The 25368-nt window shown below is 39.8% G+C and overlaps 1 protein-coding gene and 1 long non-coding RNA gene across 6 annotated transcripts in view; both read right to left on the bottom strand.

Annotated features, from left to right (window-relative positions):
- The window catches only part of NDUFAF5 (NADH:ubiquinone oxidoreductase complex assembly factor 5), a 129073-nt gene that overhangs the window by 77367 nt on the left and 26338 nt on the right, over positions 1 to 25368 (bottom strand). The window contains exons 9-12 of one of the 5 annotated variants that reach the window (XR_003235511.2): positions 19337 to 19433; positions 17207 to 17290; positions 16783 to 16865; positions 14467 to 16618 (exon numbers count right to left, since the gene is read on the bottom strand). The exons of 1 other annotated variant lie outside the window; for it this stretch is intronic. Coding sequence is in view for 3 of the 4 variants with exons in the window: in XM_026002397.2 (XP_025858182.1) it covers positions 16526 to 16618; positions 16783 to 16865; positions 17207 to 17290 (260 nt within the window). In the remaining variant the exon portion in view is untranslated. Of the gene's footprint in view, positions 1 to 14466; positions 16619 to 16782; positions 16866 to 17206; positions 17302 to 19336; positions 19434 to 25368 lie in introns of those variants that run through there. 3 more of the 5 variants (XM_026002397.2, XM_026002399.2, XM_026002400.2) reach the window with 3 other exon arrangements.
- On the bottom strand, positions 1791 to 10997 carry LOC140595402 (uncharacterized). The gene is made up of 2 exons (XR_011996982.1): positions 8620 to 10997; positions 1791 to 5586 (listed from the first exon to the last, which is right to left on the bottom strand). It is a non-coding gene; the product is annotated as an uncharacterized lncRNA (long non-coding RNA).

The raw sequence follows: 25368 nt of genomic DNA, 5'->3' as shown, positions 1-25368 counted from the left end.
ACATGTTATCTTAATTAATGCCAAAGAAAAGGCTGAAATTAGAAAATAGGAATCTGAACTGATGCAATAATTAAACAATCATCTATAAGATTTCAATAGGAAGATGTCAAAATACAGAGAGGTTCATTTTCCCTAAATAATCCTTAAATATATAAATACAAGTAGAATGTTTTTTAAACTACATAAGTTATTTCCAGGGTTTAGAAGGAAAAATAAACATAGATGAATAGAAAGGACAGTTATATAAAAGGAGAGAGAATGAGAGAGAATAATACTTGCCAATAAAATATAAAGTTATGATAATGGAGCCATTTGAGTAAGCTAGAACAGAAAAGAGCATCCACAAATGACTCAAATACTTAAGTTAAAGTGTCAATTCAAATCAATGCAGAAATGATAAGTTATTTAGAATTGTATATATTATAAAATAGCCTGTGTCAAGTCTCTACCTCACACTTTATGTGAAAATGAACTCTAGATATGCAAAGGTTTAAATATAATAAACATACAATACTATTAGAAGAACGCATCTGTGAGTTTGTTTGCTTTTACAATCTAGGGTAGAAAGCTATTTTTTGATGTGGTACCTGCACATAGCTCCTCTAGGCTCTGCCGAAGGAAGGTCTCCTTCTTCTGACCTAGAGACTCCTTAGCTCGAGGAAAGAGCAGCCTGTGACCAGTCCGTCTTCCTGATATGGTAGGTCAGGTCTCAGAGGAAATAAACAAGGTGTGGAGAATTTCAGTAGTTGCTAGGGAACTAGTGTCCTCCAAAAATGAAAGGAGCAAAAACCAAGGTTTGCCTATACTTAAGTGTATAGCTCTTAATTAGCTCAGGATTAGCGTCTCCTGGAAAAGCTATTAACATATGGTCTTCTAAAAGTTTCTCAAAGGTGACAACCTTCTGGTTCTGTTTCTGGCTTCTCTCTTTATTGGCCTTTTCACTATTTTAGTCCATAAAGGATGCCATTAAATTAAAACCATTAATTTGACTAAGAAAAGAAGAGGCTGAATCATTGAACAACCAGGTACTGACCATCATAGCAAAAACTCCTCCCAGTTCAGGCTGGACATTGTTTTTGCATTATTTAAAAATGATCTCATGAAAACAACCAAAGTGTGGAAGTAGGTACTCCGGTATGTTTCAGTTGCAGTGGGTGGTTCGTCGAATTATATCAATTTCACCTCTTGACATTTATACTAAATAATAACTATAAATATGCATAAAATTAATTTTGGGGATGCTATTTCTATTGTGTTACTAATAATGACAAAGAGATGAAAATCACCTAAATATAATGGACTGGTAAAGTGAATAGTCAAGACAACATAGAATGATTTTGAATATTTAAATTTAAAAAAATTTTAAAAAAGAATGATTTTAAATGCCATATATGAATATGTATGACATGGAAATATCACGTTCTGTTGTGATGTGGGAGAAAAAAGCATATTTCAAAATAGTTTATGCAGTTTGGCCCCATTTTATAAAAACTGGGAAGTGTGTATTTATATATGTAATATATTAGAAAATTCTACAAGAGCACACATGAAAATGGATGTTAACTGTGATTATCTCCGTGGGGGGATTGGCAGAATGGACTTCCTAAATGTATGATCCAACTATATGTTGTCTACAGGAAACACACATTAGGTTCAAAGACAGAAATGGGTTTAAAGTTAAAGGTTGGAGGAAGATATACCATGCAAACAGTAACCAAAGGAGAGCAAGAGTTGCTATCCTAACATCAAAGTAAACTTGAAGACAAGAGTTGTTTTTAGAGACAAACACATTTTATCATGAAAAAGGTCCAATTTATCAGAAAAAACATAACAATCATAAACATATGTATCTAATAACAGGAACCCAAAGTACATGAAGCAAAAACTGATAAAATTGAAGGAATAAACAGAAAATTCAACAATAATACTTGTTCAATACCCACTTTCAGTAGTGGATAGAATAATGAAGCAGAAAATCACAAGAAACTACAAGACTAGAACAGCAGTATTAACCCAATAGACCTAACAGATATGTATGGGACCCTCCACCCAGCAGCCTCAGAATACACTGTGTGAAAAACAGTCTGGCAGTTTCTCAAAGAGTTGAACATGGTTACTATGTGACATAGCAATTCTGCCTCTTAGTATATACAGAAGAGCAACTAGTAATGGATGCAGTGCTTCTTTTGGAAGTGACAAAAATGTTCCAACATTAGATATTGATCATGGTAAAAAAAAAAAAGATATTGATCATGGTTGCACAGCTGTGTGAAAGTACTAAAAACCACTAAATTGTTCACTTTTTAAAAAAGATTTTATTTACTTGGCTGAGAGAGAGAGCAAGCACAAGTAGGAGGGAGTGGCAGGCTGAGGGATAGGGAGAAGCACGTTCCCCACTGAGCAGGGACTCATCCCAGGACTCGATCCCAGGACCCCAGGATCATGACCTGAGATGAAGGCAGACACCTAACCAACTGAGTCACCCTGGAGCCCTGAATTGTTCACTTTAAAAGGGCAAAGTGTATAAAAAATAAATTATAAAACATAAACGGACACAAATACGATGAAAGCTTAAGTTCTTAAGGTAGGGTTTGTGGAATAGGAATGTTATTTTATTCTTTCAATTCTACTTTATCTTATAAATATCTCTAAATTCAAAGGAAAGGGATGATGGGATAATTGACAAGGGAAAAAAAATTAGGTTATTCCCTCACTCCCTCCAGCATAGACAATTGATGCTCATCAGTAAATTTTCCACATGCTCTCCGAAATCTCCCAGATGCCCTGGAGGCTATGCTGGGCCCATGTGACTAGTTCTGGCCAATGAACTGTGAGTGGATATAATATTTGTCACTTCTAGGCTGAGGCAATCAGAAGCTGGCATGCTTCTTCAATCCCTCCTTTTCCTGCCAATAATACCTTAGAAACCATGGGATGAGATAGTCGTAGCACAAGATAGAGGGAACATGGGTCTCCGAGGCACTACATAGAGGCCCTTTTCCCCATCCTACAGACTTGTCCTGAATGAGAAATTAATTTTTGCAGTGCAAGCCACTGGTACTTCAGAGGTTATTTGTAACTGCTGCCTAGTCAAGACTACTCTAACTAAAATAAATAACAGACTAAACCATTTTGTGCAGAAGCATTAAGAAATAGCCTACAAAAAATTAATCAAGATAAATGTTTAACATCCCAGCATGAAGAAATAATTTTTAGGCACCAAAGCAATTAAAGTATCACAAAGGAAATCTGGACAGATATGAATAGAAATTAAAATAAAGTTCTGGATTAAGAAAGCCCACATACAAAATGAGAGAAATGTGGGAAAATGTCTGGAGGGAATATGTCAGAGTCAAGGTCCTTAATGTTTAAACTAAATTTTTCTAGTAATTCCACTCCTAGTAATTTATGCTATTCATCTTATGGTTGTCTATCATGAGAAAAAAATTGGAAAAGATATCTCTACAAAACAAAAATCTTTTACTAATGGACGATACACTCCCGTAGTGAAATATTACATGGCCATTAGAAGTTTTATTTACTTATTTTTAAGATTTTATTTTTATTTGAAAGAGAGAGACAGAGGTAGCGAGAGAGAGCACAAGTAGGGAGTTGAGGAGAAGCAAGCTCCCCTCTGAGTAGGGAGCTCAATGCAGGGCTCAATCCCAGGACCCTGGGACCATGACCTGAACTGAAGGCAGATGCTTCACTGACTAAGCCACCCAGGCACCCCAAAAAGTTATTTTTTTTAAAGATTTTATTTATTCATGAGAGACATAGAAAGAGGCAGAGACACAGACAGAGGGCGAAGCAGGCTGCATGCAGGGAGCCCAACATGGGACTCGATCCCAGGTCTCCAGGATCCCACCCTGGGCTGAAGGTGGCACTAAACCGCTGAGCCACCGGGGCTGCCCAAAAGTTGTATTTTTAAAGAATGACAGGAAAGTGTCCACAGTATAAAATGTGAAAAGGGCAGGATGCCAAATGTTATATTTGATTTTTGTTGTCTAGGTAGGTAGTTAGTAAAATACTGGAGAGATATACAATGAGATTTTAATGTAATTGATAGAATTTCAGAGTTTTGAGAATTATTATTTCCCAAAATGTCCACAACAAACCCTCACAACATTTATAATGATGGTGGGGATAATTAGGAAAAATGTTCTCTAAAAAGTCTTTGTCATCTTTTAATGGCCAGCTCAAATGGGAAAGGAAGATCCCTGCCTGTGAGGTCTTTACTTCTCACTGGGTACATTCTTCCGGGACCATTTCATCCACAATTCTCTATCCTCTCCCCAGCCTCTAAACTGATCAATCAGTCATGGATTCCTATTGATTACCACCTCTTAGATCTCTCATCTTTACATTTCAGTCCACACCTACCCTCATCACCCACTGTCCATCCACTGGGGGGGGCCTCCACCTCTCTGGACTATTAGTTCTCTGGACCTAAGTGTTCTGTCTCCCCTCTGCTTTCCTCACACTATATCCAGACTGATCTTTTTCAAAAAGAAATTATCACTCCCTCAATTAAAACTTTTCAATGACTCTACACTGCCTTCAGGGTGAAGGTCAAACTCCCTATTATTAGGTTTGGGTTCCCCTGAAGTAAACCTTGAGACAAGAACTTAGTATGTGTGATCACTTATTCTGTCTGCATCATAGAAAGCACTCTGGGTCATCCATTACTACCTTATTTTATTAATTCTAAAATACATACTTTTCCAAAATGTAACATCTCTAAAATGAGGATACAACTCACAAAAAAACAGCACTTAGAATGGAGGAAAATCCTGTATGTTTCTTGTTGTTCTTCCCCACTTGACTGAAGCCCCTTAATGACTGCAGCTCTATCATTATACCCCAGCACCTGGCACAATGTCTGGGACCTAGGAGGTGCCCAATGAATTAGTGGAATAGATGAAAAAATTAACCATGTCTTCCCTGATAGCATCCCCATTCCCACCCCCACCCCATATAGACTGCATATCCTCTCTCTGAGTTCCCAGGGTGCTTTGGTCAGACCTCTTTTCTGGCATTTCTTGTAGTCTCTTGCCAACTATAGTGGAGCATCTGCATTACCCCTCACCACTAAAATGAAAGCAGGGTCCCTGCCCTATTTATCTGAGGACCTCCATGCACTATTTTGTATAGTGCCTTCGTATAAGTGTCTCGATCAAGTACTTATGGTTGCAAAAAAATACACAATGTGAGCTTCACTGTGGTCTCCAGTCAGTGCAGGGGTGAGCTCTCTGAGGGTGACGATTAGGTGCTTCTCATCTCTGGGTATCCAGTGCCTCGTATATAGTAGATGCTCAGTAAGTACTGATTGACGAAACTTGCCCATACCCACTTTTCTTCACACCCCAACCCAGTCTGACACATCCTCTCTCTCTCCAACACAAGCTCATCACGAAGCATGCAAAGACTCAGGTGTTCTTATAACCAATATGGCAGCAGAAGTCCTTCAAAATTCCCAACATCAGAAAAAGGAGGTTAAAATGGATTTTATCCATTATTTATCTGTCTGTGATTCACATAGTTTTCTCTTGGCAGGAATGCTTTGCTCCAGAGCAGGTTATACAGCTTTAAAAAAAACAAACAAACAAAACCAAGTCAAATTAAACCAGAATCTTTAGGGGTAGGAGCTAGGCAGCAGTACTTTTCAGTTCTCAACATTCAGTCAACTGTAATCTGCAATGCAGAAATTTGCTCACATAAGGGGTGACTCCAAGTTTTGCAGAGAACTCAATACAGAAAGCCCTTAAATGGAGGGCTGTGCAAGGCAGCTTCACTTGGCACACTTCACGACTCTACCTCCAGCGTAGGGGATGTGTGACAGCTGAGCCTCAGCTCTGCTGGGGCTGCATGAAGGACATCAAGCCTGCCACAAGTCCCTAGACAAGACTCTGGAGCACCTGCCTTCCAGACCCGACTCTCCACAACCAGTGAACAACCTCAGGTAAATCCATCCCTTGGTGTTCCTCAACTGCAAAACAAAGATTTCTCTGATGTATTAAAATTCAAAAGTTGTATAACTCTAATCTAGCCTCTCAGACAAGAAAACAAAGTCTATAATAGAAAAATGCTTTAAAATCTTTTTCATGTGTGGCAAGAATAGAATTATTTCTTAGGCTGTGAGGTTTCTTAGTTTTTATTTTTTTAAAATTCTATTTATTCATGAGAGACACAAAGAAAGAGCAGCAGAGATACAGGCAGAGAGAGAAGCAGGCTCCCCATGGGGAGCCTGATGAGGGGACTCAGTCCCAGGAACCCGGGATCATGACCTGAGCCAAAGGCAGATGCCCAACACTGAGCCACCCAGGCGCCTCAGTTTTATTTTTTTGACACCCAATTAATTTCATCCAGTGTCAGTACCTATGTTTTGATAGAGAAACAGTTTTTGGTATCGTGTGCTTGTGTGAATTGTCATCCTAACTTGTATTTCATTAATCAGAAAATAATGTCTAAGTAAAGTGCCTCTAGAAAAGAAACATTAAATTCTCACCTCACAGAGCATTAGAACAAATCTCACTTAACTGAGATTTGAATTTTGCCATAGAAGCTAAACAGCTGTCTGAGGTTAGGTGATTTATTCTTTTTAAAAAAGGGATAGTGTGAAAAAAAAAAAAAAAAAAAGGGATAGTGTGGGGATCCCTGGATGGCTCAGCAGTTTGGCACCTGTCTTTGGCCCAAGGCATGATCCTGGAGTCCCGGGATCGAGTCCCACATCGGGGTCCCTGCATGGAGCCTGCTTCTCCCTCTGTGTCTCTGCCTCTCTCTCTCTGTGTCTCTCATGAATAAATAAATAAAATCTTAAAAAAAAAAAGGGATAGTGACTTTAAGCAGTATGTTTATTAATCTTCTTGCATGAGCAAGAGGGAATTTTTTGTATGATAAATAGTAAGCTAGCATCACAATAGAAGTCAATAATTTATTCTTGAAAGCATCTCTAAAATTCATTCTGTCTAGAATAATAATAGCTAACATATCATGCTTATTATGTGCCAAGCACTGTTCTAACCGAATATATTAACTCATTTGATCTTCACAGCTACCTTCCCCAGAGAGTAGCATATCATCTTCCCTCTTTTACAGAAGAGGAAACTGGGTCAAGTAACTTGTCCAAGGCCACACATTCAGGATAACCAGGTCAGAGTCCATGCTCTTAAACACTGCACTGGTCTGGAGAAAGTTCGTAAACAATTTTTCAGGTGAGTAGATTCTGACAATTGAATGTAGGTTTTCCTATGGCTATTCAATTTAACAAACCTATACAATGCCAAGCATCATCTAGGCTAATGTTTCCTCAAACAGGTTCAAGGTCTTGCAAAGCACTTCTTGATAAAAGGGCTATTAGGTTAGTAATTCTGGAAGTCTGGAATCACTGTACTTGGCCACCTTGGTATCTAATGACAGCTGGGTATCTTGGTTGGACTTAAGACCTACTCTTCTAGCAAAATGCCTGGTCAGCACTGCTGCAGGCCCTGCTTTGACCTTAAGTCATAGTTCTGGTCTTACTCTCTTTTCTCTATTTCCCAGTCCCCCAGCAACTGTGTTCCTGTCCTGTTATCCATATCTGCTTTGCTTGGTACCCAGATCCCACCAGAATAAGAAGAGTCTAGCCTTGAAGTCCAATCAAGTGGCTGATCCTTGGGATCTGCAGCTGGATATGCAACTGCAGGTCTTTCCAGTCTCCTGCTGTTTGGTGTGCTCACAGAATCCCATTGTCTGCTCAGCAGTGACTCCATCTGGGAGTTCCCTGAGGTATATGAAACCCTGGTTACAGCAATGCCAATACCTCAAAGAACTGAATATTTAAAGAGGCAGAACTCATGGATGAGAAATAAAATACTAAAGTGCTAAAGGAGAGAACTAACAGAAGTTCATGATACTCTGGGACAAGAAAGCAAGATGAACTTGAGCTGGATTTTTTTTTTTTTTTTTAAGATTTTATTCATTTATTTGAGAGAGAGAGCGAGAGAGAGAGAGCAGGAGCAAGGTGGGGGACAGAGGGAGAAGCAGACTTCCTGCTGAGCAGGGAGCCCATTTGGGGCTCAATCCTAGGAATCCAGGATTATGACCTGAGCTGAAGGCAGACACTTAATTGACTGAACCACCCAGGCGCCCAGAGCTGGATTTAAAGAATGGCTGAGCTTAGAGTGGAAGGAACCCATAAGAGGTCAGAGGGCAGGCAGCTCTACAGGAATAGATTCAAGCACAGGGCTGAGCATGGGTTGGAGACAATGGATGGAATTGCCTGCCTGGTTCCAATTTGCTAGTTGGAGTGTACAGTGATTGTGGTGGGTTAGGGGGAGGGAAAGAATGATAGCTCTTGGAAGACTTTGACTTCCCAGAGAAGGCAACATAATAGAATTGTTAATCGCACTGAATTTGTCACCTACGAGACTGAAGTCATATATTGGCTCCACCATGTGTATGACTTTGGAGATGTCATGACCTGAGACTGTTTCCTCCTCTGAAAAATAGGGGCAATAAGTACTAGTATCTACTTTACAAGGAGCTGAGAGGATGAATTAATTGAGAATGCACACAAAGGCTTGGTACACTGCCCGGCAAGAATGTAGCACTGAATTTCAGAAAAAGGGCTTCACCAACCTGATACTTTGGTACAGGCTAAACAAAGCTGCCTTTGTTGAAGTTTGGTTGGCTTCTCAAGAAATGACGCAGACATTCTGATTTAGAGATCACAATGTACTTCATATCCATTCCTTTACTTGGTCTTCCAGAGGGCTGTCACTTGAAGCCAGAGCTCTTCCTTCATCTTCTAATCTGACTTGTAACCAGAATCTTGTCACCTGGACAAATAACTGGGAACTTTCTGCAAGATTCAGGAAACACTTCCTAAATGCTAAGTGGTTGGTGACTGTGAAAAAATGGCATGTTCCATGGAAAATGCAGGAGGTTATCCATGCTAAATACCTAAGGGTCTGGAGCCCACCTTGGTGGGGATGCATCTGGACCACTTCTAAGACTCAGAGACCTAAGGCAAATAACATTGTGCCCACCTTATCCTCAAATGAAATCCAGGATAGCTTTAAAGGGAAAAGAAGTCTCCAAACATCAACAGAGTCTGAGAAATATCAAAGGGGTGAGGGAAAAGCAAGGCAAACCAAAAACAGACTCCTAACTATAGAGAACAATCTGATGGTCATCAGAGGGGAGATGGGTAGGGGCCTGGGGGAAATGGGTGATGGGGATTAAAGAGTGCATTTGTTGTGATGAGCACTGGGTGTCATATGTCAGTACAGTCACTGTACTGTACACCTGAAACTAATATTACGCTGTTGTATTAACTGGAATTTAAATAAAAACTTACCAAAAAAATGTATAAAACAAATCAATATTGTAAAGGATTTCAAAAAAGAAAAGGAAGAAACAAGGAGGGAGGGAGAAAGAAAAGAAAGAGGTCGAGGGAGGGAGCGATTGTGAAGATGGGAGGGCAATCTTGTCTACTTGCCTTGGGACCCAGCTCCTAGCACTGGGCTGAATGCTTCTGCTATCTTGCCCAATGGCTCCCTGCCATCTTCCCACCATGACATGAAAGGGTGCTCCACAGTCCCCTCAGTGATAAAAGCTCCCTATGGCCATGGTTTCCAACCAAGAAGAGGAAGGTGGAAATGTTTTGTTTGAAAAAGCCCCTCAGGAACTTGGAAGATATGTCTGAGGCCTCCTTTGAGATTCACGGAGTACCAAACCTGTAATTTCGTAAATGAAAACCCTGAGGTTAGAGAGATGGGAGTTTGCCCAAGTGTTAGGTACCAGCAGGGCCAGGACTAAACCCAGATCGCCTGACTCCCAGTCCCTGCAGACAGAACTAGCAATGGCATGCTGAGCACATGCATGAGATTCTTGCACAAGGACTCTGGAGAATGTCCGGACTACACTGGCCACTTTGAAAGTGCAGGTAGATTACCTTTGCCTGGTTTTAGCAAAGGCTAGCAAGACAGGATCAATTCTAACTTTATAAAAAGCCTTTAATGACTTCCACAGCAACATGCTCATCTGACAGCCTAGCAATCAAGTGTATAATGTCAACAATCCAGATTGGTAACAAGCTGTCAGCAACTCAGTAGTTAAGGCAGAAGGGAAGGGAGTCAGGAGGCCACATGGACTGCTTAACTCACTGAATCCTCATGGCCAGAATCTTCTCAAATTCTCTGGTTTCATTTTAGAACAGCCCCAATTGGGCTTCCAGGCAACTGATCATCGTATTCCTTGGAAATGAAATTTGAGGCCTGCTAAATGTACCTTGGTAGTTTACTTCTATTTAGTGATACCATGAACTCAAACTTCAAGGGTAGAACATCGCAGGTCCAATTTTCCCTGAGAACAAATGTAATATTGGTAGCTTACACTTTACATAGTTTGAAATAAGCAGACAATGTTCTATACTTAAAGTAACAACCTGGCATACCCTAGGCACCCAACTTTTCTCAGAACCTATTGCTAAATTAAGAAATTACTCCCAAGACAGTAGCTTAAACAAACATTTATTATCTCAGTTTTTGTGTTTTGGAAATTTGCGAGTGGCTTAGCTGGGTGGTCCTGGTACAGGGTCTCTCACGAGGCTGCGTCAGGGTGTCTGCCAGGACTACGGTCACCTGAATTAGATTGGAGGATCTACTTCCAATATGGCTCCCTCACCTCTATGTCCTCTCTACAGTGCTGCTTGAATGCCCTCATGCTATGGCAGCTGGCCTTCCCAGAGTGAGCGATCCTGGACAAAGTGGAAGCAATGCCTTCCATTACCTTCCCTCAGAAGTGACACACCATCTCTTCCATATTTTTTTTTTACATTTTTTTAAATTTAAGTTCAATTTGGTAACATATAGTATAAAACCCAATACTCATCCCATGAAGTGCCCTCCTCATTGATCTCTTCCATATTTTATTTGTTGGAGAGAATCATTAAATTCAGCCCATGCTCAAAGGAAGGGGAATTAAGCTTCTCCACTTAGAAAGGAATATATTCTACATATAGAAGCTGTGGATAAATTTTAAAACCATCACAAGTCCAAAGCAACATTTACTTATTTGTTAACAACTTACCAGAGCTCACTGTGACTTCCATTATTTTCAAATTGTTTTTAAACCAGCAAGATAAATATCTGTCAAGAATCCAGGCAGAAAACTAAAGTGTTATCAATTTCTAGAAAGGCAGGTTCACTTATGGTTAAGTTTTCTGAAGATAAATTTCACATTATTAATGACAACAGTAATAAAACACCACCTCACCATCACTACCCCGCCAAAAAAGCTCAAAATATTTTTTCTTAGGCAAGAGGCTAAGTAATCTGTGAACGAATAAAGTAATAATCACTGTGCCAAATATCCTTTTCCCCAAATATCTTTTTAAAAAAGATTGTTTATTCACGAGACACAGAGAGAGAGAGAGAGGCAAAGACACAGGCAGAGGGAGAAGCAAGCTCCATGCAGGCAGCCTAATGTGGGACTCAATCCTGGGTCTCCAGGATCACGCCCTGAGCCAAAGGCAGACGCTCAACCAGTGAGCCACCCAGGCGTCCCATCCCCAAATATCTATTAATTTCTCTCCTACACAGAATCCAATCTGTGGTAAAATACTTCTTTCTCATCCTTACTTAAGGTCATATGTGGAATATAAAAACTATCCATGTCTTCAGTATAGGCCATGCCATAATTGTTTCCACCTAATAGATAAAATGGTACTAAGAGTCTGAAAAGCAAAACTTGCTCCATAGATACTTCATGAGTTACAGACTTATGTAACTTTTAGTATATGTGCTGCCGAAGTGAGCACATGTATATAACTTTTAAGTCATATCACATACTTGATGTCTAGGAGTGGCTTCCATCTCAACAAATCCTGCAAAAATTTTCTTTAAGGCAATAATCTTTATTTTAAAAATATAAACTTTCAAAAAATAAAAATAAAAATATAAACTTTCATATACACTGCTACTTCTGGAATTCTCTATTTGAAAAATGTGGAATACTAAGAACCAGGAAATAATCCAAAGTCTCCCAGCAGCCAGTGGATGTCCCAGACCCATATATGGAAGCCCTGTTAGACCAACAGCTAAACACAAAGAACTGGAAGCCTAGACAAGAAACTCAATGGAGATTTGTTAAGGGAACCGATAAAGCCCGTGCATTTTACTGCAAAAGAAAAAGTCCTTCTCCCAATACCTTATTCCTTTCCTACCTTACATACTAGTCCTAGAAACCTAATCTGAATTCTAATCTTACAGATCAGAAAACAGAATGTATTCAAGAGAGTTCATTTTTGAGTTAACTGATGAAATTAGTAGGTGGAAGTAAATAAAGTGTTGGATAAGAGAAAAGTCACATCATTCTTGGGGCCAGCATAGGAACAAGCAATGCAGTACAAGTTGAGTTTATAGTAATTGTGGAGTCATAAAGAAATGGTTGTGTTCTACACATTGTTTAAAAATGTGAAGTATTGGGCAGCCTGGGTGGCTCAGCAGTTTAGTGCCGCCTTCAGCCCAGGTTGTGATCCTGAAGATCCGGGATCGAGTCCCACATCAGGCTCCCTGCATGGAGCCTGCTTCTCCCTCTGCCTGTGTCTCTGCCTCTGTTGTCTCTCATGAATAAATATATAAAATCTTAAAAAAAGGGATTCCTGGGTGGCACAGTGGTTTGGCGCCTGCCTTTTGCCCAGGGCGCGATCCTGGAGACCCGGGATGGGGTCCCACATCGGGCTCCCGGTGCATGGAGCCTGCTTCTCCCTCTGCCTGTGTCTCTGCCTCTCTCTCTCTCTCTGTGTGTGACTATCATAAATAAATAAATAATTTTTAAAAAATAAAATAAAATAAAATCTTAAAAAAAAAAGGATGTGAAGTATTTTGGAAATATTGTTGCTTAAACATTTTTTTCTAGATATGTCTCCTCCAGCAGGGAAAAACGAAAGGAACAATAAACCACTGGGGCTACACCAAAATAAAAAGCTTTTCCACAAGAAGGAAACCATCAACAAAATGAACAAGCAAACTACTAAAAAGAAAAAAGACATTTGCAAATGATACATCTGATGAGTTATATCCAAAAAATATAAAGAACTTATACAACCTAACACCAAAAACCCCCAATCCAGTTAAAACATCAGCAGAAGACCTGAACAGACATTTTTCCAAAGAAGATGGCTAACAGACGTGAAAAAGATGCTCAATATCACTCATCAGGGAAATGCAGATCAAAACCACAATGAAACAACACCTGCACTTATCAGAATGGCTAGAGTCAAAAAGGTAAGAAATAACAATTGTTAGCAAGGATGTGGAGAAAAAGGAACCCTCATACACTGTGAGAATGCAGATTGGTACAGCACTGCAGAAAACAGTATGAAGTTCTTCAAAAAATTAAAAATAAAAATACCACCATAATCCAGTAATTTCACTACTGGGCATTTACACCAAAACAAAAACACTAATTCAAAAAAATATATGCATCTCTGTGTTTGGTGCAGTGTGATTTTATGTATTTGAGAGATAAAGAGAGGGAGAAAGAACACATTCATGAGTAGGGGTGGGGGTATGAGGAGCAGGAGAGGGAGAAGCTGACTCCCCCATGGAGCAGGAAGCCCATCAGGGTTTGATCCCTGGACCGAGATCATGACCTGAGCTCAAGGCAGATGCTTAACCAACTGAACCACCCAGGCGCCCCTATTGCATGTTACTTATAATAGCTAAGATTTGGAAGCAACCCAAGTATCCATCAAAAGATAAATAAAGAGATTGTGTATGTGTATATATATATATATACATTGTATACATATATACAATGGAATGTTATTCATAAAAAGGAATGGGTTCTTGCCATTCGCAACAACATGGATGGACCTAGAGGGTATTATGCTAAGTGAAATAAATCAGGTAGAGAAAGACAAATCACTGTATGTTTTCATGTGTAAGTGGAATCTAAAAAAACAAAAAAAAAAAACAAAACAAAAATTGAAACAGACCCATAAATACAGAGAATAGATGGTACCCAGGGGGGACAGGTGATTTGAGGTAGACAAAATGGGTAAAGGGGAGTGGGAGATACAGTCTTCCAGTTATGAAATGACTAAGTCATGGGATGAAAGGTATAGCCTAAGGAACATAACCAATGGTACTGTGATAGCACTGTATGGTGAAAGATGGTAGCTACATTTGTCATGAGCATAGTATAACATAAACTTGTCATATCACTATGTTGTACAACTGAAACTAATGTAACCTGTGTCAACTATACTTCAATTTTTAAATTGTTTTTTAAAAATAAATTTTTTAAAATCAAAAAAATATTGTTCCTTAAAAGGATGAGTTATCATTTGGAAAACACAGCTATTCAGAAAAATAAACTGCCTGAGGATTTCAATTAAAGCTATACTTCAAGCAGGTATTAACTAAAAAAATTATTCTACTGTCACTCATGTTAAAAAATAAGTGTCCTCAATTAGTCGTGGTAATTTTTCTTTCCTTTATTTTTTTAAACCATGATCTTATTTTTGAGATAGCTCAGGGTAGATGCCTCCCCAGTCTCACCCACCATCCATAATCAGCACGAAAGAGGTAATATTTTTAGTAAGAAACTTCAAATTTTATAGAGAGATAAAAAATGAAAAGTACAAGTCTCCTTCCTAGCTTCTGCCCACCTCCTGCACCCAATAGACATTCAAACCTGACAGATGCAGACACATGTAGTTCCTCTGTCCCTCTCCTCAGCAATAAGCACTTCACAAGTTTGTATGCATTCTTCAACAATGCATATAAACACATGTCCTTTAGGAAACATAGTTACTGTGGGATTTATCTGTTCCTCAGTGATCAGTCCACAATTTTAACACAGAGTTTTTTGTTGTTATCTTTTCCCTTCAAATACTGAAAATTAAGCTTAAAAACTTCACCAAATTCTACTTCCTATTCTTTTCGTGTTAAAAAAACAAAATGCTGAAGAGAGTACCCAATTTCTAAAATTGATAGATTTCCTACCCGAAAGCAGCGAGAATAGTAATTTTTCTCCTACAAAACCTTGGTTTTTAACTGTAACTTAAGTTTTTCAAAGGGTACATTTTTCACAGAATTTAATTCAATTCAAAATGTAATTGAGTATCTACTATGCACCAAGCACTATGCTGTGGACAAGGCAGACATAGCCCCTACCCAGGAAGAGCTTGGTACCAGTGTGGTCAAGGGAAGGAAGGCAGGGGGAGACCAACACTGTAATAACTTAGACTTAAGGCTGAAGAGGAGGCTAGGGCCATGCCTGGTGAAATGTAAAGGATAGCAATGGCTCTCCATCACCTGGTGATGCAGACTCAGCTCATTTTTTTTTTTTTAGTATGCTGAGTTTTGTACCTCATCCTATGTGAACTGACACAGATCTGTTTCTGCTGGGTTTATTTCAACATAAATGACAGACAAGCAAACGCCACCACCTGGCATTTAACAGTGAGGGTGAAGTTTTAACACACTTGCTCAGTTGTTCCACCATTAGACAGCTGCCAGCACTACTTCCTATCTCAACTTGGAGCAATGGAAGTCAGCACTCACTTTTGTTTGCTTCCCAGCCTACTCCCTGCTTCCTCATCACCATCTTCTTCCCCCCATTCTAAGCTGTCTGAGCTTGACTGCTTCCAAATGCTTTTGATCACTACAATGGGACAATGGACCTGGATTAGAACAGTGCCAAAGGCCTGAAATGACAAACAATAAACAGCACTGTTCATTACTGTGCAGATACTTTCACACAGGATTGTTCCTCTGTATTCTTTAAAACATTTTCTTTTCACCTAAGGTGAGATGGAGTATAAAACTCTGGGGGGGGGGGGGGGGGGGGGGCCTTATCCAGATCACAAAGGTGAAAAAGAAATAAGATTAGAATTCAAATGCTTTAAAAAAAAAAAAAAAAAAAAAGCGAGGAAAGATTCAGTAAAGATCCACACTTTCCTAAAGTACGAAACTATATCATAGCTCTAGAGAGACACATAATCCTACATTGTCTTAATAAAGATGACAGTGTGACAATTAATTTTAGCTTAAGTATCTCAGAGTAGTCATTATAAAAACTTTTTATTCCAAGTGATCCAGAACTCTATAGAGAATCTACCAACTTGTCCTTCCTCTCCTCTCCATGGCTATGGCCCTCTCACAGAAATAACAAAAAATCAGAAGGAGAAAAAGGCACAAAATGTCAGTGTGAGCAATGTTTTTCCATCAAGTCAGGCATTTATATATGTGAACATATTTGTGGATTTTTCATTGAAATATCTTCTTGCTCTTGGGCTGGATCTGTAAATAAGGCATTTGAACCACTAGATAACAGTATCCATATGAAAACAGAAAACATGTAAAACTGAAAGGGTTACTAAATATAGATGTAGGATTAGGTTATTCTAATTACTAGAGTTTGATAGTACATCACTTATAGATTACTTTGCTTCAAAATGTAATAATTTTAAGTGTGAAAGTTATCCATCTCTGATGAAAATTCTGGAGTACATTAACATTGAATAAAATATTTATTGAGACTTCTTCCCCTGTGACATAAGATTGTTTATTTTTCCCAGCTCTCCAAATGACACAGTTGCTGAACCTCTTTCAGCTGGTCTTGCCTGAAAATAATGAAAGATAAAGATATTAGAAATAAATATATAGCTCTAAATTAAATCCCTTAACGCCATCATATATGTTTTTCAAAAGCCCCCACCCTATGTAAATAAAAAGTAAATGAAGACATGAACCTGCTAAGAAAAATGATTTGTCTTACTAATATTACCTGTGAATCATGGTATTTCCATCCTATCATGTAATAGATTTGATATGTGGCAGGTACTGAACCATCCTCATTTCTGTACATTTCTATAAAGACAAATAATGGTTACAATCTAGAAAAGATAGAAACGGGAAGAAAAAATCTGCTCAAAAAAAGTCATATCCTCCAAAGAGAAATGGAATACTCAGAGGACTCTGAGAATGTCTCACATGAAAAATCCTAATGCCGAGAAGCTAACAGGAATACAACAGTTAAGGGCTGTTTGGAAAAAGGATATGGAACTACAGGATCTGTGTTCTGAAAAGAAGGACAAGAAATCTGATGGTGCCTTACCGGGAAAGGAAGTACTGGCAATTTTAAGGGATAAACACAGCAGGGCATGTGTTCCTTTAGGAGGGGAGGTTGAAAGGATGGCCAGCTCCCTTACCTCTGTACACTGCCGCCGCCGCCAGCATCGTGTCTCGGTGCAGCAGGGCTTTTCTATTCCAAGCACAGTTACTCTCGCCCATGCCTAAAAATACACTACAGGCAGTTTTAGATAACACCACCAATACCCTGAGCTACTCAAAGCACAAATTTAACTTCTTCACATCTAGAAGTATATCCATCCCCATTCTCTAATAGCTTGTATTGCTAGGCTTCTTAGTGACCTAGGCAAAAGCGACTTGAAGCTTCTGGATATTAAGACCAGAGAAGAGGTCAAATTTTAGCAGGCAAGTCCTCTAAGCATGCCTCACTTGCCAAAGGTGGTCTAAAGCAGGCCAGCTGGGCAAAAGCAAAGCAACTGACCCTCCAGGTGTGTTATTAAGAGTTAGCAAGTACCTTTTCAAGCCCCCATTAGGACAGGGCACTGCTACGATGCCTCACTCCTTCCAAACCATAAATTCTGTCTGGTCATGAAATTGGGAGAGGGCCTTGAGATTCGCTAAACAGTATCAAAACTACAATGTGTTTTCAGATTTTATAATATTTTACTAATTCCAGGTTAGGAAAAAATTATATTCATTATTTATAGGAGCATTTTTCTTAGTATTTTAAAATTTAGAATTCTGGGGCACCTGTGTGGCTCAGTCGGTTTAAGCATCTGACTCTTGATCTCAGCTCAGGTCTCGATCTCAGGGCTGTGAGTTCAAGCCCCATGTTGGGCTCCAAGCTAGGCTTTGGAGTTCAGACTTTTTTCTTCAAGTTGATAGCCAAAAGGATTGATACTCTTCTACTGTTCAAATAACAAGTAGTGCTATATATTTGATTATTTATGCACATACTTAAACAAAATCCCTTTGAAAGGCCACATTTTAGTCCACGAAATCACAACAAATTTCAAAAGTAAAAATCCTTTACATTCTCTATATACCACACCATCAAAAATCAGTTCTTACTTTTGTTTTCCTACTTTCACCAAAAAACCCCAACAAACTTCCCAATATCAGTTGTTCTTTAGAAGTTTAAAAATGACAACCTTCCAAGTTTTCAATGGCCTTATTAAAAACAATAAAATCAGCTGTAATAAGTGAATCTTTTTCTTCTCTCCAATCTCAAATGGTTCCTACTATTCCTCAAAATAATGAATTTCCAGCATTCTGTGAGTATAACAGCCCCAATTCATGAAGAACAACAGACATATGAACTAATAGATTAGTCATCAAGAAGAAAAAGGTGGATCTTATTCTTGCTGTCACGAAGCTAATACACGACCTTAGATCAATTGCTGTGGGTCTTCTAGGTGACAAGACTAGATGATCTCTGAAGGCTGTGACAGCTACCATTACAGACCATTACATAATCTGATTTAAACACATTCTCCTACATTGTATGAACCATATCAAGTGACCAGAGGTAAACTGGGAGTTGGGTTGGAAGATTATATTGCTGATGATGGCTGCGGTGCTTTTATTTTCATTCACCTTCCCAGCGCCACGCCTTACCACAAATTAGACATAGACAGTATCAGTGGAAAACAGGTTATTTAATGTAGATACTTAATACATGTGGCAGGGGATTCTTAATACAACAGAAATTCTAAAATGCCTTTTAAATACCTGGTATTAGATACACTAATTAAGATTATCAGGCTTAATGTTCTCTGTGATATAGAAATTCAAGAGCACTACTGCATAACACAGTAACTCTGCTGCTAGGACAGTACTCCCTTGCCTCACAAGAGAAGCATACCACCATATCAACCTTCCTTTCTCCTCATGGTAGCAGGGTGATGTGGTATAGAAAGTCTAGACTTTGTGATCATCTCAGTTCTGATCCTTAAGTATCTAGGGCAAAGTCACAACTCTAATTAAACTCAGTTTTATCATCTTCAAGATGGAATGACAGCACTTCAAAATGCATCATGGTAGACCTTTACTGACCTGGGAAACACATTTAGGAACTTCTGACCAGCTCTGGGCTTTGGAAGAACAGAAAAATCCAGGAAGCAAGTGACTGCTTAAGACTCTCACAGTGTTTTTAAGGTTAAGTTCAACCATTTGTATAAAAATCTATTCTATTGTGCTTTACGAGGAATAATACTGAGGGTTGTCTTTAAAAAACAAACTGAACTTACCTTAAAACTACTGTGAAAGCCTCCAAAACTTTTCATGTATTCATCAGCTGATACGCAACTTGTTTTTGTAAAATTAGGTCAACATTCTGGACTTTTTCTGCGAATTAATAACAATGGCAGTTCAAATGAGAAACTACAACCATCAAGAAAAAAGTCTAACCATAAAATACCAAAAACCAATTTGAAAGTAACACCATCTTACAGTAGGCAAAGCGGCACACCTGGCAGTAGTCACCCCAGCTCTTCCCCTCCTCCATTCATTCCTGGCCATTCTCCTTCCCAACTCAGCTGCCTCTGACTTTTTAAAAGCAGAATGGTTGAGATTTCAGGATCTGAGTTAGGCTGCTGCACTAGACTTCAATCCTGGCTCTATTACTTATAATACATTACCTTGGGCAAGTTACTTAGTTTCTTTCTGTGCCTCAGTTTACTCATGTATAACATGAGATGAATCATGTTAATTCTAGTCTTACCTTCCTCATAAAGTATAAACAGTGCTAGAGCATGAGCTTTTTAACAGTGGTCTCTCTCTCCTCTGCATGAAATTCTCCCCTTACAGTACCAGGCTCAGCTGATAAAATCTAGAAGCCTCTGATAGACTATCCCACATCATTTCCCATCACTTCTCCATTCTATATTTTCAAGCCATACAGAATTACTGTAGTGTTTTTTAATTAGAAAAGTGAAGGAAATGTCTCACATCTCCATGATTTTACAGACCATTCCCTTGGCTTGGAAGGCAACGCCCCAACCCAGTACCCAGCCACTCACTCACTCTCTCTCCTGACAAACTCATTTTAACTTAGGTCCTGCCTCTTCTACAAAAGCATCCCTGACTCCCTAAACAGATTTAGGGATTCTGTTTTTCCGTATACTTTAAAACACAATTATCTTACTTTATAGTTAAATGCCATGTCTCTTGCTTTAGCTCTATGTCTCTACTAGAGCACAAGTTCCCTGAGATAAGGAAATATGTATCCTCGTCACTGGCTTAATAGCTGGCAAATAGTAAATAAATATAAGTAAATGAATATAAAATCAATCACCTAATGTTTACATTTACTTTGTTAAATATCACACTTTTATATGTTATCTTTACATAATTCTTAATCCTAAGGATAAGAGACTCAAAGACTAAAATATATGATTTATGTAAAAGTCTTTACAGTAAAAATAAGAGAAGCACTGGCAAAGCCTCTTAAGGTAAATATCAGACAACAAGTCTTCAAAATAAATGACCTATTTTAAAACCCTTGGAGGAAGTGGGGCTTATCAACTGGATAGTGGCAGGAGGCAACCTTCTGAGGGGCCTAGAAATGTTCCAGTCCTTGTCTGGAGAGTGATTAAAAATACCAGCAACTATACAGTTAAGATTAGAGCATTTTACTATGCTAAATTTAATGAAAACAAGAATGCACAGAGACCAAGTAAGCAGTACTGGACTTTGGATTCAAATCCTAATTCCAGATCCAGTGTGAGCAAAGACAATATACTTAACTTCTCAATGTCTCTATTTGTTCATTTGTAAAATTAGGGTATCAGAAAATGTCACAGAATTGCACCTGACAGAGTAAGTTCTGTATTTTTATTTTTTTATTATTTTTTAAAAGATTTTTTAAAACAATTTATTCATTCATAGACAGAGAGAGGGGCAGAGACACAGGCAGAGGGAGAAACAGAGGGAGAAGCAGGCTCCCCACAAAGAGCCTGATGTGGAATTTGATCCCGGACCATGGGCTCACACCCAGAGCCAAAGGCAGATGCCCAACCACTGAGCCACCGAGCCGTCCCAAGTTCTGTCTTTTTAAATAGAGGGCAGTACTACCTTTTCCAACTGATATATCTAATTTCTAGTCTCTTTCTTGCTTCTCTCTTGAATCATAAATGCTGCATTTGAGAAATATTTTTATCATGAGTGTGAATGATACATCATTGCCTGCAACCACCTCTCAAGTCTTCGGATGAAGGGGCTCCATGATTAATTATGTCCTGGGGAACCAAGTGATTGGGGCGGTGCTTGGGAGGGATGTGTGATTTATCATTGATCCCCTGTCATTTCAATCATGCATGCTATTGGCTACCAAATCCCTGTATTAAATTATAATGAATGAAGAGTGACTATAATAGTAAGTTTTCGGCTACATATCTTTCTCCTTGTAAAGCCAACAGAAGTACCATTCTCAAAGGAAGCTGGATGATAGGTATAATAGTCTTTATAAATGGGCAGCCAAAAGAAGTAGAGTCAGGTAAAAGAATGCCAGGGCAGGAGAAAAGAAGGCAAGAGTTTGGCACCTAATTCTGCCACTAACAGGCAAGTGTTCCCTTTATATAAGTGGATCGAATATGCCTCGCTTGTAATACAGAGATAAAGTGTTACCAGAGGACTACTGAGAGAAGCAACTGCAACTGCAACTGCGTTTAAGAAAAACTATAAATCTTGGGGATCCCTGGGTGGCTCAGCGGTTCAGCACCTTCCTTCGGCCCCTGTGCGTGACCCAGGAGTCCGGGGATCAAGTCCCACGTCAGGCTCCCAGTATGGAGCCTGCTTCTCCCTCTGCCTGTGTCTCTGCCTCTCTCTCTCTCTATGTCTATCATGAATAAATAAATAAGATCTCTTAAAAAAAAAAAAAAAGAAAAACTATAAATCTGTAAACAACTGCAAGCTATTTAGTCTTATAAATCTCTTGCTTAATCATCTTATCATTTTTCAGTATCCAGATTAAGGTTCTCCTAACAGTTCTTATTTCAAAGAACACATCTTTAATCACTTCTAGTTTTCCTCATTCATCAAAATCGCCCATGCCATTTGTGTAATAAAAAGTCAAAGCTCATTTCTAAGGCAAATCGAAGCTCTCTTTGGAGGAGGGAGGGGCAACATGGCAGAAGAGTAGGGTCCCCAAATCACCTGTCCCCACCAAATTACCTAGATAACCTTCAAATCATCCTGAAAATCTACGAATTCGGCCTGAGATTTAAAGAGAGAAGAGCTGTAATGCTACAGTGAGAAGAGTTTGTGCTTCTATCAAGGTGGGGGGGGGGGGGAGATAAAGAAACAACAGGCATCCAAGGGGGAGGGGGGGGAGGGGTAAAGAAACAACAGGCATCCAAGGGGGACAAGGGGGAGGGGCCCTGCAAGGAGCCGGGCTAAGGCCTGGGCCAGTGTCCCCAGGACAGGAAAGCTCCCTCCAGGAGAAGCAGGAGCTGCACCAACCTTCCCGGGCGGAAAGGAACCCGCAGGGAGTTGGAGCAGGACCCCAGGAGGGCAGGGATGCCCTCAGGCTCCCTGGGACACTAACAGACACCTGTGCGCCCAGGAGAGTGCGCCGAGCTCCCTAAAGGGCTGCAGTGCGCACGGCTGGACCCGGAGCAGCTCGGAGGGGCTCGGGCGGCGGCTCCGCGGAGGGGGCTGCGCGGCTGGGAGCGCGAATCCAACAGCGCAGGCCCCGGAGCACAGGGCACCGGGGACACAGCCCAGAATCCGACCTCCCCCCGGGACAGGCAGAGGCCGGGACGGCCCAGGACAGCAAGGACGCTCCTGCTCCGAGCTGAGCAGATCAGCGGCCCCGCCCCCAGAGCCTCCAGGCCCTGCAGAAAGAGAGCTCTGTAGTTACAGCAGGGGCTGACTCCAGGGCTCCAGAGCTGGCCCCGCCACTGCGGTTGTTCCTCCTGGGGCCTCACGGGGTAAACAACCCCCACTGAGCCCTGCACCAGGCAGGGGCAGAGCAGCTCCCCCAAGTGCTAACACCTGAAAATCAGCACAACAGGCTCCTCCCCCAGAAGACCAGCTAGACGGACAAGTTCCAAGGGAAGTCAAGGGACTTAAAGTATACAGAATCAGAAGATACATTCCCGTGTTTTTTTTTTTTTTGTTTTTCTTTTTTTTGCTTTTTGATTTCTGTTTGCTTCCCCACCTTTTTTCCTTTCTTTCTTTTTCTTTTTCTTCTCTTTTTTTCTTCCTTTTTCTCTTTTCTTTCCTTATTTCTCTACACTCTTTTTCTCCTTTTCCCAATACAACTTGTTTTTGACCACTCTGCACAGAGCAAAATGACTAGAAGGAAAACCACACCTCAAAAGAAAGAATCAGAAACAGTCCTCTCTCCCACAGAGTTACAAAATCTGGATTACAATTCAATGTCAGAAAGCCAATTCAGAAGCACTATTATACAGCTCCTGGTGGCTCTAGAAAAAACCATAAAGGACTCAAGAGACTTCATGACTGCAGAATTTAGATCCAATCAGGCAGAAATTAAAAATCAATTGAATGAGATGCAATCCAAACGAGAAGTCCTAACGACGAGGCTTAACGAGGTGGAAGAACGAGTGAGTGACACAGAAGACAAGTTGATGGCAAAGAGGAAAACTGAGGAAAAAAGAGACAAACAATTAAAAGACCATGAGGATAGATTAAGGGAAATAAACGACAGCCTGAGGAAGAAAAACCTACGTTTAATTGGGGTTCCCGAGGGCGCTGAAAGGGACAGAGGGCCAGAATATGTATTTGAACAAATCCTAGCTGAAAACTTTCCTAATCTGGGAATGGAAACAGGCATTCAGATCCAGGAAATAAAGAGATCCCCCCCTTAAATCAATAAAAACCGTTCAACGCCTCGACATTTAATAGTGAAGCTTGCAAATTCTAAAGATAAAGAGAAGATCCTTAAAGCAGCAAGAGACAAGAGATCCCAGACTTTTATGGGGAGGAGTATTAGGGTAATAGCAGACCTCTCCACAGAGACCTGGCAGGCCAGAAAGGGCTGGCAGGATATATTCAGATAGAAAGAGATGGATTCTCTTCTCTCAATTCTCTTTCTCTCATTCACAATGAAAGGAGAGAGAAAGAGCTTCCAAGACAGGCAGGAACTGAAAGAATATGTGACCTCCAAACCAGCTCTGCAAGAAATTTTAAGGCGGACTCTTAAAATTCCCCTTCAAGAAGAAGTTCAGTGGAACAATCCACAAAAACAAGGGCTGAATAGATATCATGATGACACTAAACTCATATCTGTCAATAGTAACTCTGAACGTGAATGGACTTAATGACCCCTTCAAAAGCCGCAGGATTTCAGACTGGATAAAAAAGCAGGACCCATCTATTTGCTGTCTACAAGAGACTCATTTTAGACAGAAGGACACCTACAACCTGAAAATAAAAGGTTGGAGAACCATTTACCATTCAAATGGTCCTCAAAAGAAAGCAGGGGTAGCCATCCTTATATCAGATAAACTAAAATTTACCCCGAAGACTGTAGTGAGAGATGAAGAGGGACACTATATCATACTTAAAGGATCTATCCAACAAGAGGACTTAACAATCCTCAATATATATGCCCCGAATGTGGGAGCTCCCAAATATTTAAATCAATTAATAACCAAAGTGAAGAAGTACTTAGATAATAATACACTTATACTTGGTGACTTCAATCTAGCTCTTTCTATACTAGATAGGTCTTCTAAGCAAAACATATTCAAAGAAACGAGAGCTTTAATGATACACTGGACCAGATGGATTTCACAGATATCTACAGAACTTTACATCCAAACTCAACTGAATACACATTCTTCTCAAGTGCACATGGAAGTTTCTCCAGAATAGACCACATACTGGGTCACAAATCGGGTCTGAACCTATACCAAAAGATTGGGATCGTCCCCTGCATATTCTCAGATCATAATGCCTTGAAATTAGAAATAAATCACAACAAGAAGTTTGGAAGGACCTCAAACACATGGAGGTTAAGGACCATCCTGCTAAAAGATGAAAGGGTCAACCAGGAAATTAAGGAAGAATTAAAAAGATTCATGGAAACTAATGAGAATGAAGGTACAACCATTCAAAATCTTTGGGATGCAGCAAAAGCAGTCCTAAGGGGGAAATACATCGCAATACAAGCATCCATTCAAAAACTGGAAAGAACTCAAATACAAAAGCTAACCTTACACATAAAGGAACTAGAGAAAAAACAGCAAATAGATCCTACACCCAGCAGAAGATAGTTAATTAAGATTCGAGCAGAACTCAACGAAATCGAGAC

Source organism: Vulpes vulpes, chromosome 14 (genome assembly GCF_048418805.1).
Source record: "Vulpes vulpes isolate BD-2025 chromosome 14, VulVul3, whole genome shotgun sequence".
Classification (NCBI taxonomy): Eukaryota; Metazoa; Chordata; class Mammalia; order Carnivora; family Canidae; genus Vulpes; species Vulpes vulpes.
Note: the sequence above shows the minus strand (reverse complement) of the source record. Positions and strands in the feature narration are given on the sequence as shown.